The sequence below is a fragment of the Ptychodera flava genome, chromosome 6 (genome assembly GCF_041260155.1).
Source record: "Ptychodera flava strain L36383 chromosome 6, AS_Pfla_20210202, whole genome shotgun sequence".
Lineage (NCBI taxonomy): Eukaryota > Metazoa > Hemichordata > Enteropneusta > Ptychoderidae > Ptychodera > Ptychodera flava.
The window spans coordinates 40,540,851-40,554,756 of record NC_091933.1 but is presented as its reverse complement, the minus strand read 5'-3'; the positions used below and the strand labels follow the sequence as shown (position 1 = coordinate 40,554,756).

Here is a 13,906-nt window from a genome sequence, read left to right as displayed (position 1 = left end):
ATATTCTCATGAAAGGTAAAACGCAAATTATCAATAGCTTCTGAGTTGAAAGTTTGGTGGTAATGCTCCTTTTTCTCAGGATTCCATTTCAACCGAAAACAATTTGAATTCTGAGCTTGTATATTTGGATAAAAGTTATCTCTGCTGCCTTGAACTGTTAACGTAAACTCTAAAGGCATATGTTCCGATTCAATTCGGCTATTTACTCCAAAGTCACCAAATTTAGAAAAAACACAGGTTCCAGTACTTGCAATATATGTAAAGTTACCAACCCTCTTATCATGGTATAATCTTCCATTTACAATATAACAATTTACACATGAACAAAACTCAAGTAATTGTATACCATTTAATGGTACACCGTCTAAAGAAAGCATGGAGATCTCCTCCGAGAGGATGCCTTTTTGCAACATCCATCCAGCTCCACAAGAGCTTTTCCGTTGCATGACAAGTGCGATGGAAGGCTTGGCTGTCCCCAGACCTGCAGATCCTTAAGTTATCAGCCATAGTGGTTTGTATACTTATAGGCAATATAATTTATAAGAAAACGGAGGTTAGGAAGTCTCATAACTCACCCAAAATAGCAACTCGTTCTTCCAAGCCATCATATCCCGTTTTCTCTATCTCATCATATATCTCACTTTGTTTTCCTCTGTCAAGCTTTCACTTTTTCGCTGTCATACCCGCACCCCCTACACAGAGAAAGCAAGTTCCAAATACCCACCCACTTCAGGCAAGCCTTCATGCCACCCCTTCCAGAGCCCAGTGCGGTTTCGCCTGCACAACTCGTTCATGCAGCTCCAGCACATCAGCTACTTGCACCCATCTCCACCCTTCATCTCACGACATATACCCTTCTTGAAGTAGTACTTTTTCATATCAAGCACATTTGTCAAATAAAACATAGCATCAATGACACTTGGCTTATTATTTGGTTTGATGACGCAGGCCAGAGAGGATATACTTCACAAAGTTTACCCCTGGGAACATGCATACCAAGCGTCAAAGCAATCAAAATAGTTAATTCAGAGAAAATGATTTTTTGACCAAAAATGGGAAAAATTGCCCCTATAATAGAAATATGAACATTTCACCACAGTTTTTAGGAATCCGACAAAAGACAACCCAAGGATTAAGAGTATTAAGTTTGAAAGTAATCCATGAAGTACTTTTAGAGAAAGTGACATGTGACCAAAAATGGAAAAAATCCCCCAAAATACAAATATGAAAATTTCATCACAATTTGAACAAATCTGACACAGGCTATTCCAAGGATCATGCATACCAAGTTTAAAGGCAATGTGACAAGCTTTTTCAGAGAAGATTTACCTCATTTTTATATTTTTGACACTGACAAGTTCATTTGAACAAATCCACATCTCCATCCTTGTGTGCACCTGCACACCAAATACTAAGATGGTTGGTGCTGCGGTTTGGAGTTTTGAATGTGGATGGACATACATCAGCACATACTAACATACATACATACATACATACGTACATACATACATACATACATACATACATACATACATACATACATACATACATACATACATATATACATACATACATATACATACTAGTACATATATACATACATACATACATACATAAGACATACAAATGCAGCCGACTTACCATAAAAGCTCCCTTTTGTATATATGCATATACCAATTGTGAGCTAAAAAGGGAGAAAGTCAAAGGTTGACCATTGCAATGAAGGTAATGCACATCAACATTCAAATATTGCAAGGGGAGGCGAGTACACGGCCGTGTGAGGGCGTTTTGGGTACCCTTGGCAAAAAATAAGGCTCCAAAAGAGCGGGTAAACAGTCCCCAAAAGGCCGAATTTTCCCGTTTTTTCTGTCGAAATTTATAAAGTCCACTTTCTCAGCATGGCAAGCTTATATTCTGGCAGATATTTGACCTTTTCCCCGACATAAATCCACTTACTAGGTCAATATTTGGAAGAAAGGCCTTCAAAGCTAGGTATTAAAGCTTTAAGGCAGTCAAGAGTAGAGTGTTGCATTCCTTTTAGAAGATATTTAGCTACAAAACCACTGGGCATCTTGCCCTCATTAATGGGGAGCGAAAGGGCGAAGAATATAAACTGCTTTATTCCAGTGTACATGTAAGGTCAATGGAAGCGAGTGACCCTACATGTCAATCCCAAGTGTAGAACATTGTCTGCCTCATTCATTGCTTCCTTCTGTGTCCAGTCTGAACTTTTTCCAGTATGGTTGGATCCTTTGTATAGATGAGAGAGTTGACTGTCAGGCGGAGTGAGTTGGTTACCCAAGAAAGGTAGTCCAGAAAGAAGGTTGTGTCCGAAATTCTTTTAACTGAGATTAACATGCGGCTGACACGTGATAAAAAGCCGCCTAATGGTCCTACGCATGTGTAAAGTGAGCTGAGGAGTTCGTGTCAGAAACTTGTGCCTCTCAAGAAAGGAGAGGCGAGTACACGGCCGTGTGAGGGCGTTTTGGGTACCCTGGGCAAAATATAAGTCTCCACCGGAGCGGGTAAACAGTTCCCAAATGGCCGACTTTTCCTCTTTTTTCTGTCGAAAATTTAAAAAGTCCACTTTCTAAGTATGGCAAGCTTATATTCTAGCAGATATTTGACATTTTTACCGTCATAAATCCACTTACTTGGTCAATATTTGGATGAAAGGCCTTCACAGGTAGGTAAGCTTTAAGGCAGTCAAGAGCTTAGAGTGTTGCATTCCTTTCAGAAGATATTTAGCTACGAAACTTTAATGACTCTGAGTGACTCAATGTCAGTCCAAAGTGCACAAAATTGTCTGTTTTGTTGCTTGTTTTTGTGGCCTGTCTGAACGTTTTGCAGTATAGGTGGATCTTTTGTATAGATGAGTGAGTTCACTGTCATGTGGAGTGCTTTGGGTGCCAACCAAGATAAACCGTAATGCCTGATTTTGAATTGTCTTTAACTTAAACATTACTCGTGCTTTACTGGACTAAATTGAGCTTCAGATTTGAAAGGTTGGTGAGAAATCGGTTTTAGCTCAAAAAATCATATAAAAATATTTCATGTCGGTGGAAACTTTGTGGAGATTAGTTATTTCACTGTACTGCGAAGTACTTTGCTTATCCATAGTGGGCAGGGTAAGTTGTACCTGAGTTTTAGTTTTCCGACATGCAGAAATTCTCGTTTAACTTAAGATTAATACGTGAAAGAAACGTGATAAAAATCCACTTCGTTATACTATGGATGTGTAGATTGAGGTGAGGAGTCGCTCGCTCTCGAGGAAGAAGAAGCGTGAACTCGGCCGTGTGAGGGCGTTTTGGGGTACCACAGGCAAAAAATAAGGCTCTGCCGGATTTTGCCCTTTTTTCCACCGAAATTCAAATAAGTAAATTTTCGTTTCATGTCAAGGTTATATTGAAGGTTATATTTGACCTATTATGGGTCAATATTTGGATGAAAAGAGTCCACAGTTAGGTATTCCTTAATGCTGTCAAAAATTTAGAGGGCAGCATTTTACAAGTGGTATAGCCACAAACTGATGACTTCAAACCGCCGTACTTAATAAACAGTGCCATAATTACAAGGCGCCTGTGTTTTGTGTTCGGCGATTTGATGTCCTCAGTTTGTGGCTATACCACTTGTAAAATGGTACCATTTAGAGTGTTGATTTAATTTTAGAAGACATTCAGCTGCAAAACAATCGGGCATCTTCCCCTAATTATTGGGCACGATAAGGGCGAAGAATTGAATGCCGATAACTCCTTTACTCCAGCGTACCTATAGGGTTAATGACCTGAGTGATTCAATGTCAACCCAAAGTGAAGAAATTTCTGTTTTGTTCCTTCTTTTGTGACCTGACTGAACTTTTTGTAGTATGAGTGGATCTTTTGTATAATTGAGTGAGTTCACTGTCATGCGGAGTGCTTTGGTTACCCAGCAAGATAGACCGTAAACAAAATAGTGCCTAAGTTTGAGTTGTTACTCTTGAATGCCGATAACTCCTTTACTCCAGCGTAACTCTTGAGTAAATCTTGTGTTACTCTTGCCTAACACGACTAACTTGAGCTTCAGATTTGAAAGGTTTTAGCTCAAAAAATCATATTTAATGTCGGTGGAAACTTTGTTCAGATTAGTAATTTCACTGTCATTGGGAGTCCTTTGGTTATCCATAGTGGGAAGGGTAAGTTGTACCTGAGTTCTAGTTTTCGGAAAAAGCCCCTTCATTCTCCTACGGATGTGTAAAGTGAGGCGAGGAGTTAGTGTCAGAAACTGTTGTCCCTCTAAAGAAAGCAGATGCGTTAACTCGGCCGTGTGAGGGCGTTTTTGGGTACCCCCCGACAAAAAATAAGGATCCACTGAAAAAAAAAAGAAAAAAGAATAAGGCTCACTTGAGGGAGTAAACAGTCTCAAAACGGCCGAATTTTCTCCTTTGCGTAAACTTCCTTTCCATATCAAGCTTATTTACAAGCGTATGTTTGACCTTTTTCCGACATAAAACCACTTAGGTCAAGAATTGAATGAAAGGCATCAACAGGTAGGTGACCTTTAATGTATTTCTTTTAGAAGACGTTCAGCTACAAAACGATCGAGCATCTTCCCATAATTAATGGGGACCAAATGGTACGTCCCACCCATATAAATGAGAGTGAAGACCTATCGGAAATTTAGATCTGTCTGTCTGAGGATCGCATGATGCATGAAACTTACATAAGAGATAGCATTGCTTTGTACTTGTGCTAGTACTTGAAATTTATGTGTGTGTATATATATATATATATATATATATATATATATATATATATATAATTGTTATATTATCTTTTCTCTTTTGTTAGACAAAAATGTATTTCCTTTAAAAATTCAAAATATCTCGCAAAACATGGGTTCAAGCATCTTTATTGAACAAAATGCGCTGCCATAAGAAGGGTACAACTCAGAAGAAAATTTGAAACTTCAAACCAAAGGTAATATTCTGTGTTCAGCTTCCATTAGATAGGTACTAATGTTAACATGTACATATTTATGTAAGACCATGTGAAACCGTTGTCATCCGGGCACTTCCTTTAAACCTTTGAATGACACTTTGGATCTATCGTAAAGGAACAAAATTAAGACGTTATCAGAAGTGTACATCTCTTGAATTAACATACTGCATACTTTAAAACGATATATTCTGCTAATGGTTCTGGTAAGTGATCCTCGAAGTCTACAAATGTCCTCGTGGGAAATTACAGTGCTCGATGCGGAAAGCAGAGCGTTATAAATAATAACACAAAGACTTCAAGTACAAAGTAATAATATCTGTTACTTACGCTTTATGCATCTTGCAATCTTCAGACAGATGTGAAAGGATTCTTAGCTGTACACTCTCATTTATATGTTTGAGACGTACCATTCTTGCCGTCATTCTATCCGTATCATAAACCAAACGACCAAACAATGAATGTCCACAAGCAGTCTAGTCACCCGCCAGCTATAATTCAACACATACCTGACGCAATAAGCAAATGCATCTCAACAATATCCAGTGATAAGGGCATCTTCGATAAATACAAAGGTCACTAGACGGTGCTGAAGAAGACAAGTGGATCACCGAACAAACTGAATATGTCAAGACCAACCAATCAGCGAGGAGACACAATATCAGGAAACGTAACATCACGTGGTTCAACCCCCTTTCAGCAAGAACGTGGAAAGTAATATCGGCAAGGAATTTCTTCAACTTGTTTACAAACACTTTCCAAAGGGATCTAAACTGCACAAGATCTTCATTAGGAACACAACTACAGTGAGTTATAGCTGTGTGAGGAATATGAGGGTAATCGCCGAAGATCAGCGTAAGGATCAAACAACTGATTGTAATTGCTGGGAAAAGTCTACCCACACCTTAACTGTCAAGTCAAGGTCGTGGTTTACAAGGCCAAAGTATCAACGGAGGCAACACCGAGAAGGTTTATATCGGCCTCACTGATAACACCTTCGAGACGCGCTTCGCTAACCACATGCAAGTTCCGTAGCAACAAATACAGAAATAGTGCAGAAAAAGCAAGCGAAGCAATCTTTGTATATCAGAAAAGCTGCACCTTATCAATGATGACAAATCTACGCTGTTAAACAAACGCTCCGAGTTGATTTCAAAATGTCTCCACGAAAAAATATTGTTTATCAAATTTTATCACCGTCTACAAATAGAATGGTACATCCAAAACATATAAATGAGAGTGTTGCTAAGAATCCTTTCACTTCTGTCTGAAGATTGCAGGATGCAGGAAACTTAAGTAACAAATACTATTACTTTGTACTTTGTACTTTGTACTTGTACACTATATATATATATATATATATATTATATATATATATATATATATATATATATATATATATATATATATATATATATATATATAGTGTGTGTGTGTGTGTGTGTGTGTGTGTGTGTGTGTGTGTGTCTTCGTGTTGTCGGCATGAGTTGTATTCAATATTCGTAGTAGATAAAACAATTCACAACGTGACAAGCTTATCGCTCACGTACCTAACAATCACATACTATTTGCACTAAACTCACATATACTGTTCAGATGTTAAAGTGACAAAAGTCACTTTTTTCGATCAAAAGTCTCTGTTTTTGATATTAAGAAAACAAAATATGGAATACTTGTGTGAAAAACGACGACGATATATAACTGCAGCAGTGTCAAAAAATTACCATTTGCTATAATGCAAGGCTTAGCGAATGATTTCTTTTTGGATCTATAGACAAAACGGATTTTTTTAAAATCCCACTTGCTTTCCCGTATATCTATATGAAAGGCACAGCCAATTAACATTTCATTACAAATGCTTGCATGACGTCCAAACTTTATGTAACAATGTACGTTCAGGGCTTCATTCGTGTACGGAACTTGACAATTTTACAGACCATGAAATGTTTCTCTTTATGTTAAATCTTGTCTGGCTGCAAGCCGAGTTGAGGTTATGCGCAGTAGACCAGTATTTCAACATGTTTCAAGAAGTCAAACAACACAAACTACTTTCTATAACAAACAAAATTCATGAAAAAATAATACCACGCTGCTATTGTCGGCAGGGTTTCCATTAATACCAGATGAAGGTCAACATCCGTCATACAATATGCCTCTAGCTATCACATCAATTTCAAATACACGTTGCATGACAATCTTGACATTATTTTACTCATTTCTCTCTGTCAGTTTGGTTTCAGAAAAAAAAAGGATGAATTGAATATTACAGATATAAGAAAGAATAATGTCATATTACTAGTACTAAGTTTTCACAGATTATAGGAAAGCTTTGGTTACGGTTGTAGGAACAGTTTGTTTCTGCAACTAAAATGAATCGGTGTAACAACTTTTATGATGTTATGAACACTGTGATTGAAAATGTCACCTGTTCTAGGTTGGCAGAGACTGTGGTTTGAATAAACTTTTTAGGAATTTAAGTCCCGTTAGCTGTGTTATTTATTCAGTCTTGGGATAGATGTTATGTATTACATGCAAATTCAGGCGCTTATGCGTATATTTGCAAGTGCTGTGCGTGTGGGTGTCTTGCAAGTTGAAAATTATCAAGTTGTACGTTCGTCACAAATAAGCTTATATGAACGTTCAGTGCATGGTCACACTTCGGTAAGCATTTTTCTGCAATTAGTTCTTTTGTTTCAAATTATTGGAGAAAATGCAAAAAAAAGATACAGCCGATAGGATTCTAAGTAGGGACAAAATCTATTGTCAGCACCATTTTAAGTATATTCAGAGCTGTAGCCTGACGAAATTGCCGAGGAGCAGGACCTAGCTTTGTTAGGATTTGTTTAATTTAAATAAATTTAGGTAAAAAGTAGCGAATATAACAACTTATGCTGAAGGGACAAAGTCGGCCATTTTTCAAGAATTTTGTTTGATGCAAGATTCTACTTATATTGTTTGACACGTTGAAAGATGCTAAATAAATGGGTGACCATGCATATATTTGATCCCAGTTTTAGACAAATTAAATGAAACCATCGCGAAAGACCTCATCGCATGAGGTCATGACCATTAATTCATTTTCGCGATCGTTTCATGTAGCGTGTCTAAAATCGGAGTCGAATATATATGCATGGTCACCCATTCATTATCTTTCAATATGTCAAACAATAAGTAGTATCTCGTATCAAACAAAATTCATGAAGAATGGCTGACTTTGTCCCTTTAACCGCACATCGGTAACGATATCGGCATACGAGTGAGAGGGCCGACGACTGCGACGAGACGGTACGTCAGGTTAGCGTCGCTCTACGATTTTTTCTTACCCATACCATTACCCATACCGGACAGTTGATAGCACCACTGAGGTTTTCTATTTGTTCCTTGGACATGGCAAACTACTAATTTAACTCTAACGATACTGATTATTTGACCTGTTTTGAGGTCTAATTCGACCAAATTTTATCAGCAATCGACCCCTTTCTCCTATTTAGTACAGCATAGAACTTAGTTCGACCAGCACACATTTACCTATGTATGGAGTCAAGGATGAACTTCATACAAAGTTTAAGGGCCTGTTCGCCTGTAAGCTTCTATGTATGTATGTATGTATGTATGTATGTATGTATGTATGTATGTATGTATGTATGTATGTATGTATGTATGTATGTATGTATGTATGTATGTATGTATGTATGTATGTATGTATGTATTATGTATGTATGTATGTATGTATGTATGTATGTATGTATGTATGTATGTATGTATGTATGTGTATGTATGTATAATAATAATAATAATAATAATAATAATAATAATAATATTTATTTCTTTAAAAAAACGCCTTCCATGTAAAAACAACATCTCAAGGCGCAGAACATACCAAGCCAAAGTAAAAAAGTTGCAAATTAAAATACTAGTAAAAACATTGTTAGAAAAGGTAAGTTTTAACATGAGATTTATAGACATCATAGTCGTCATGTATGTATGTATGTATGTATGTATGTATGTATGTGTAGACTTGTGGGGTAATGTGCAGCATTGAAGAAGCTGTTATCCAATTGAGTAGCTTAATCTTATCAATATAATTAAAACAATACAAATAGACTCCCTAAGTCGCTGTGAATAGTGACAATCAGAGATAACCTTATTAGCATGCTGCACATCAGCAGAGATTCGTACATCAAGTCACACACACTGCGTTCTTAAAGAGAGTGACAAATACACTGTGACCTAGGGCAAAGAGACTATTTGCAAGGCTTCCGTTCAACTGAGAGAACAAACCTTAAAGATATCGATGTGAAGACCATGGCTTGAAAAGAGTAAATAAAATAAAAGACATACCTGGGATTTGACAGATGAATCCTTTTTGACGGAAATCACAGTATTCATCGTCCCATAGCCCATTGTGTCCAAATCTGAACCTGCAAGAATTGCATGGGATTCGTACAATAATGTTTTAGACGCTAAGACACGTAAAACCGATACTCTTTTGAAGTTTATTTTACAATTGACAAAAAGCAGATTATTGTTTTTTACCTTTCACAGCAATGACAACTCTCACAATGTCTGAGGAGCTGATAATTTCAATGATTAGCTATTTGGTCCGGCTTTTGTAGCATTGACTTGAACTTTTTGCGTTTGATGAAATTGTTTCAGAGTCAGTTATTCTATTTCACTTTGGCTCATTTTCGCTCATTTTGCTTTTACAGAGAAAAACTGCAGAGAAGTAATTACTTAATATTTCCCTACCATAGTTGGACACAGTCTTGTCCCGTTGTTTTGCTCCTTCTATCGTTATTGTTAGGCTCTCCTGCCGCCCAGTTACGGTAATCGGTTCCACAGAAACCTTCGCCATCACTCCAAGTGTATTCACCTTCTTCAGCTTGATCGCTTAGACCGATCCAAAATCCAAACCTTGTAATGCAACCCCTTTCATCCAAGTTGCTTTCCATGATGAATTCTCGGACCCGTTGGTCAATGCTGCTTGTTCTTAAAACAGCAAGACGACCTGTTGGACCATAGTGCTGTACTGATCGGGTTGCGCAGAACGCAGCTGCATTTCGTTGGTAAGGACGGTCATTCTTCGGTTGCTGGCAGTATACTTCGTACGATGTGCACATACAACCTGTGCCGTCTTCGTCTACTGTGAATTTGCCTGCGAAAATATTGGAAATATGGCGTACTCTGTATCTGAATGTACAGGACACTTCCCTGCTTTTCTAAAACGCTCTGTCGAGGACGCCATGTCTAGTATGCCACTACAAAATGTTCATACACTAGACCTCCATCACTATGATTCCTCACCTCTTTGAGTTGACAACGCATTTGTCTGAGTTTAGTTTGACAGAAGCACATTTTCACAATTACTCTCTCCATTGTATAATTAGTAATGATCTTGGGGACTGTCATTGCACTGCATCTCAAGGATTCATGATGCCATAAGTTGTAAACATTTTAGGTCTTATTTACTCAATATAGTATTATTGATTAAAGCAATACTGCGAAATACAAAGTCAAAATTTACCTATAAGGGCTAGCGGGCTTCAGTTATATCCTTTGAAAGTGAGAGTGGAAAAACTACAGAACATCATATTTCAAAATTTCATAAACGAATAAACAGTTTGCTAGGTATTACTTCTCGAAGTATTTCGATGCAAGAGAGTTCACTACAACGTACGGAATTCAATCGTCTCATTCTCATTGTCACTGTCATTGTCATTGTCTTCACCGTCATCGTAGTTGTCTTCATTATTACCGTCATTGCAAAGGATGTCGTCTTAGTCATAGATTAGTCAGAGATTATCAACAAGACACATTTATACAAGAGTGCAGTAAGGTAGCGAAACTGAGAGACCTGAACTTGAGCGCAAACCCTCGCCAGAGAGTCTTTCAACCATCCCCTTTCCAAATCAATAACAAAATCGGGGCTACCTAACGTTTACAGATACTTGAAATTCGAAATGGCCGCCATCCCTATTTTAATCCTATAGGGAAAATATTTTTTTCTCGAAAAAATAAGAAAATGAAAGCTTTATGTACTCCAACAGCGTCAAAATGAACTTACAAAAGCGGAGACCGGTAAATTGAGTCTGATCATCAGTCTAGGAGGTGTATAACCGTGCATTCTACCTAAACAGACAATGTGACAAACCGGCAGGTAGGATGATAAATGTAAAAAGACACTCACCGCCAAGCTCCTGCAGTGTTACGTTTCCATTAAGCAAGTTTTGAAAATAAATATCACATTCAACGTTAAATTGGATAACTGGCCAATTTTTCTACATTTATTTACATAAGAAATCGCACTCAGCAAAACCTTCCCACCAAGCACACATTGATGAAACAAGATGGCGGAATCGAAGCTAAGAATCTTCCAGACCTATACAATTTTACAAATTTACTGGATTACGTATACTATATATAAACCAATCGTCCATTCATTTAATGTGTTGGCAGATTTGTTTTACTGTTGAAAATATTCCTGGTACCTATAATGCTCTTGTTACAATACTGTGTCACAACCAAATCTGATTCGCTTTGGATTTTCGAGAACTTCGATAGCAAGCTTATGGTAATTCTAAGCAGAGAATGGATAAAGACGTCTGCACTCTCAAGATATGCCGACAGATTGGCTGTCTGACACATTATTACAGTGGTATACAAATATTATATGAGATGAATAGTAATACAACTTTGATGAAACCAAGAACATTGTTATAAAAGTTATCTTCAGGTACTTTATTGATGTGTCTCTTTTTCCTTCTTAGCCTTCATCACTCTAGTTACAAAATTCTTACTAAGTTTTTTTCACAAATTTTGATATTTTTTTTTACCAAACATTGCTATACATATGTGGTTGACACAATGTGTCAACCTATAAAAAAGCAATATAAAATATAAAAAGTGGCAAATACAAAACTAATCCAGAGATGTAAGAAAGAGTCAGATAAATAAATAAATAAACGGACAGGGAAATTCCATTCCTCTACTAATATGGACAATTTAAAAGGTTGGACAGCTAGGTAATATGATACAGATATTTAACGTATGAAATGGGTGTTTACTCACATAACATGACGCATAAGCCACCAGGCAGATGAAAATAATCAATGATTTGGTCATCGTTAACTGTAATAGAAAAAAATACAAAGAAGTCAACACCGATTGTAAGGTTAAATTTGGTCACATGATGTTGCGAAAAAACTACATTTGATAGAGATTATAAATTAGTTCCCCCAGAGTTGTCCTAGACAAGCAGTGAGTTGATCTTTTCGAGAATGATTGTACTATGAAACGATCGGAAGTAATTTGGCGGAAAAGGGATCTTTAAGTTGTTCAAATATATCAAAAGTGTCAGAAGTCCTACTGCTGAAAGTTGCAATATTATAAATTACCCATAAAAATTGAACTGTAAGAAAAATGAAAAGTATATGAGCTTAAATTTGCTGATTATATTAAGATAATACAGTATCCTATTCACCCAAATTAGTTCCAATCGTGTTTTATAGAAAGTCAATCAGAAAAATAATTAAACTATTAGTTTTAAAATTCGTGACTTCTTTAGATTTTAGCGAAAACATTTTAAAATTCAACGTTTCTGTACACCTTAATGTGGCATTTGTGGATGCTTTTCGGTGGACAAAATGTACCGATTATATTGCCAAAGATACAAAATGGTGCATCGATTTCAATCGATTTGCACGTTAAGAATTGTGAAAAAGAAAGTATATAGATATCGGTGTCACATTGTTTCTGGATTGTCATCAAATGTGAAAGCATTTCTGTACATTGGTTTTCCTGTTTTGAATAATATTGCAACAATATTTGACGCCAACATTCCGTCGAGATCTGTTAATCGCTATTCTTAATTACATATGTAATAAAATATTAAACATGCACACCTTTGTATATAATGTTCGTTTCGAATGCTAGGACAGTGATATTTGAGTAGCATGGTACTATAAAATAAGTTATTACGAAAGCCAAGACAATTTAACGTACTTTTTAACATTTTTTCACTGATGAACTTATAATAGCAAAGTTTGTGATCTAATTCAGTGTTATTGACTGTCAGGCAAGGGACGGAGACTCTCATTTAGACCATAACATTTCATATCAGACCAGCTCCTGTGTGCTGTAAATGTAAGTAACAACAATTCTTGCAGTGAAAATGTCTCGTCTCGTGTACATAGATGGGAAGTTTCAGCCCCAGACTTTGATTTTTCTCAACAAATTGCCATCAATGTCGCGATTGCACTGAAATTTCTCGGCAGAAATTTTTCAGAGAACTCCTTTTCTTTAAATGGGAGAATAAATGTGTCAAATACTTACGTACTTCGAGATTCCAAAAATACCTGCGATTGCTTCGTTGTCTTCCAAGGGAAATCATATCTTTTGATGGAAATGTGCCTGATTATATCGATGTGGCTCTGTCCGGGGGAGCTGCAACCCATAAACATATTTTCCTAAGAGGAAACAGTTTTAGAGGTATTCTGGAAAAAAATTGCGCTGAGTTGGTCCCCACCGGAAAGGACTACTTGACTGTTTTGACACATTGTACATTTGACGGTTCTTTGAAGTGAAAGCTTTTATTCAACAACTTTGGTGACATATTCTCGTGTCATCTTTGAAATGAAATGACATAGCCATCCGTTCGAATCAATGCTTCAAGCCCGAACAGTCTGTGATGTATTGTTTTCCCGCCTAAATAAAACCTGATTGACGGTTCTGATCCGTGTGAGACATATGGCTAATGGTGATAGCTTGCTCAAAACCCATACGACTAATATAATAGTGCATTTTACACGTATGCGAATCATTTTGGAGCACTATGTTTGTTGAAAACTTTACGACGCTTATGAATGAAAAGAATACTTACTCGTAAAATGTAACTTAATGTACGCAAACAAAATTGCCTGTCGCAGTGTATGTTT

The 13,906-nt window shown here is 36.9% G+C and overlaps 1 protein-coding gene across 1 annotated transcript; it reads right to left on the bottom strand.

Moving 5' to 3' along the window:
• Positions 1 to 4,871: 4,871 nt before the first annotated feature.
• LOC139135795 (echinoidin-like) lies at positions 4,872 to 13,397 on the bottom strand. Its single transcript, XM_070703497.1, has 5 exons — positions 13,305 to 13,397; positions 12,042 to 12,101; positions 9,723 to 10,128; positions 9,315 to 9,394; positions 4,872 to 5,080 (listed from the first exon to the last, which is right to left on the bottom strand). The coding sequence occupies exons 1-5, from the start codon at positions 13,360 to 13,362 to the stop codon at positions 5,055 to 5,057; spliced, it is 630 nt and encodes a 209-aa protein (XP_070559598.1). The 5' UTR covers positions 13,363 to 13,397; the 3' UTR covers positions 4,872 to 5,054.
• Between the last annotated feature and the right edge of the window lie 509 nt (positions 13,398 to 13,906).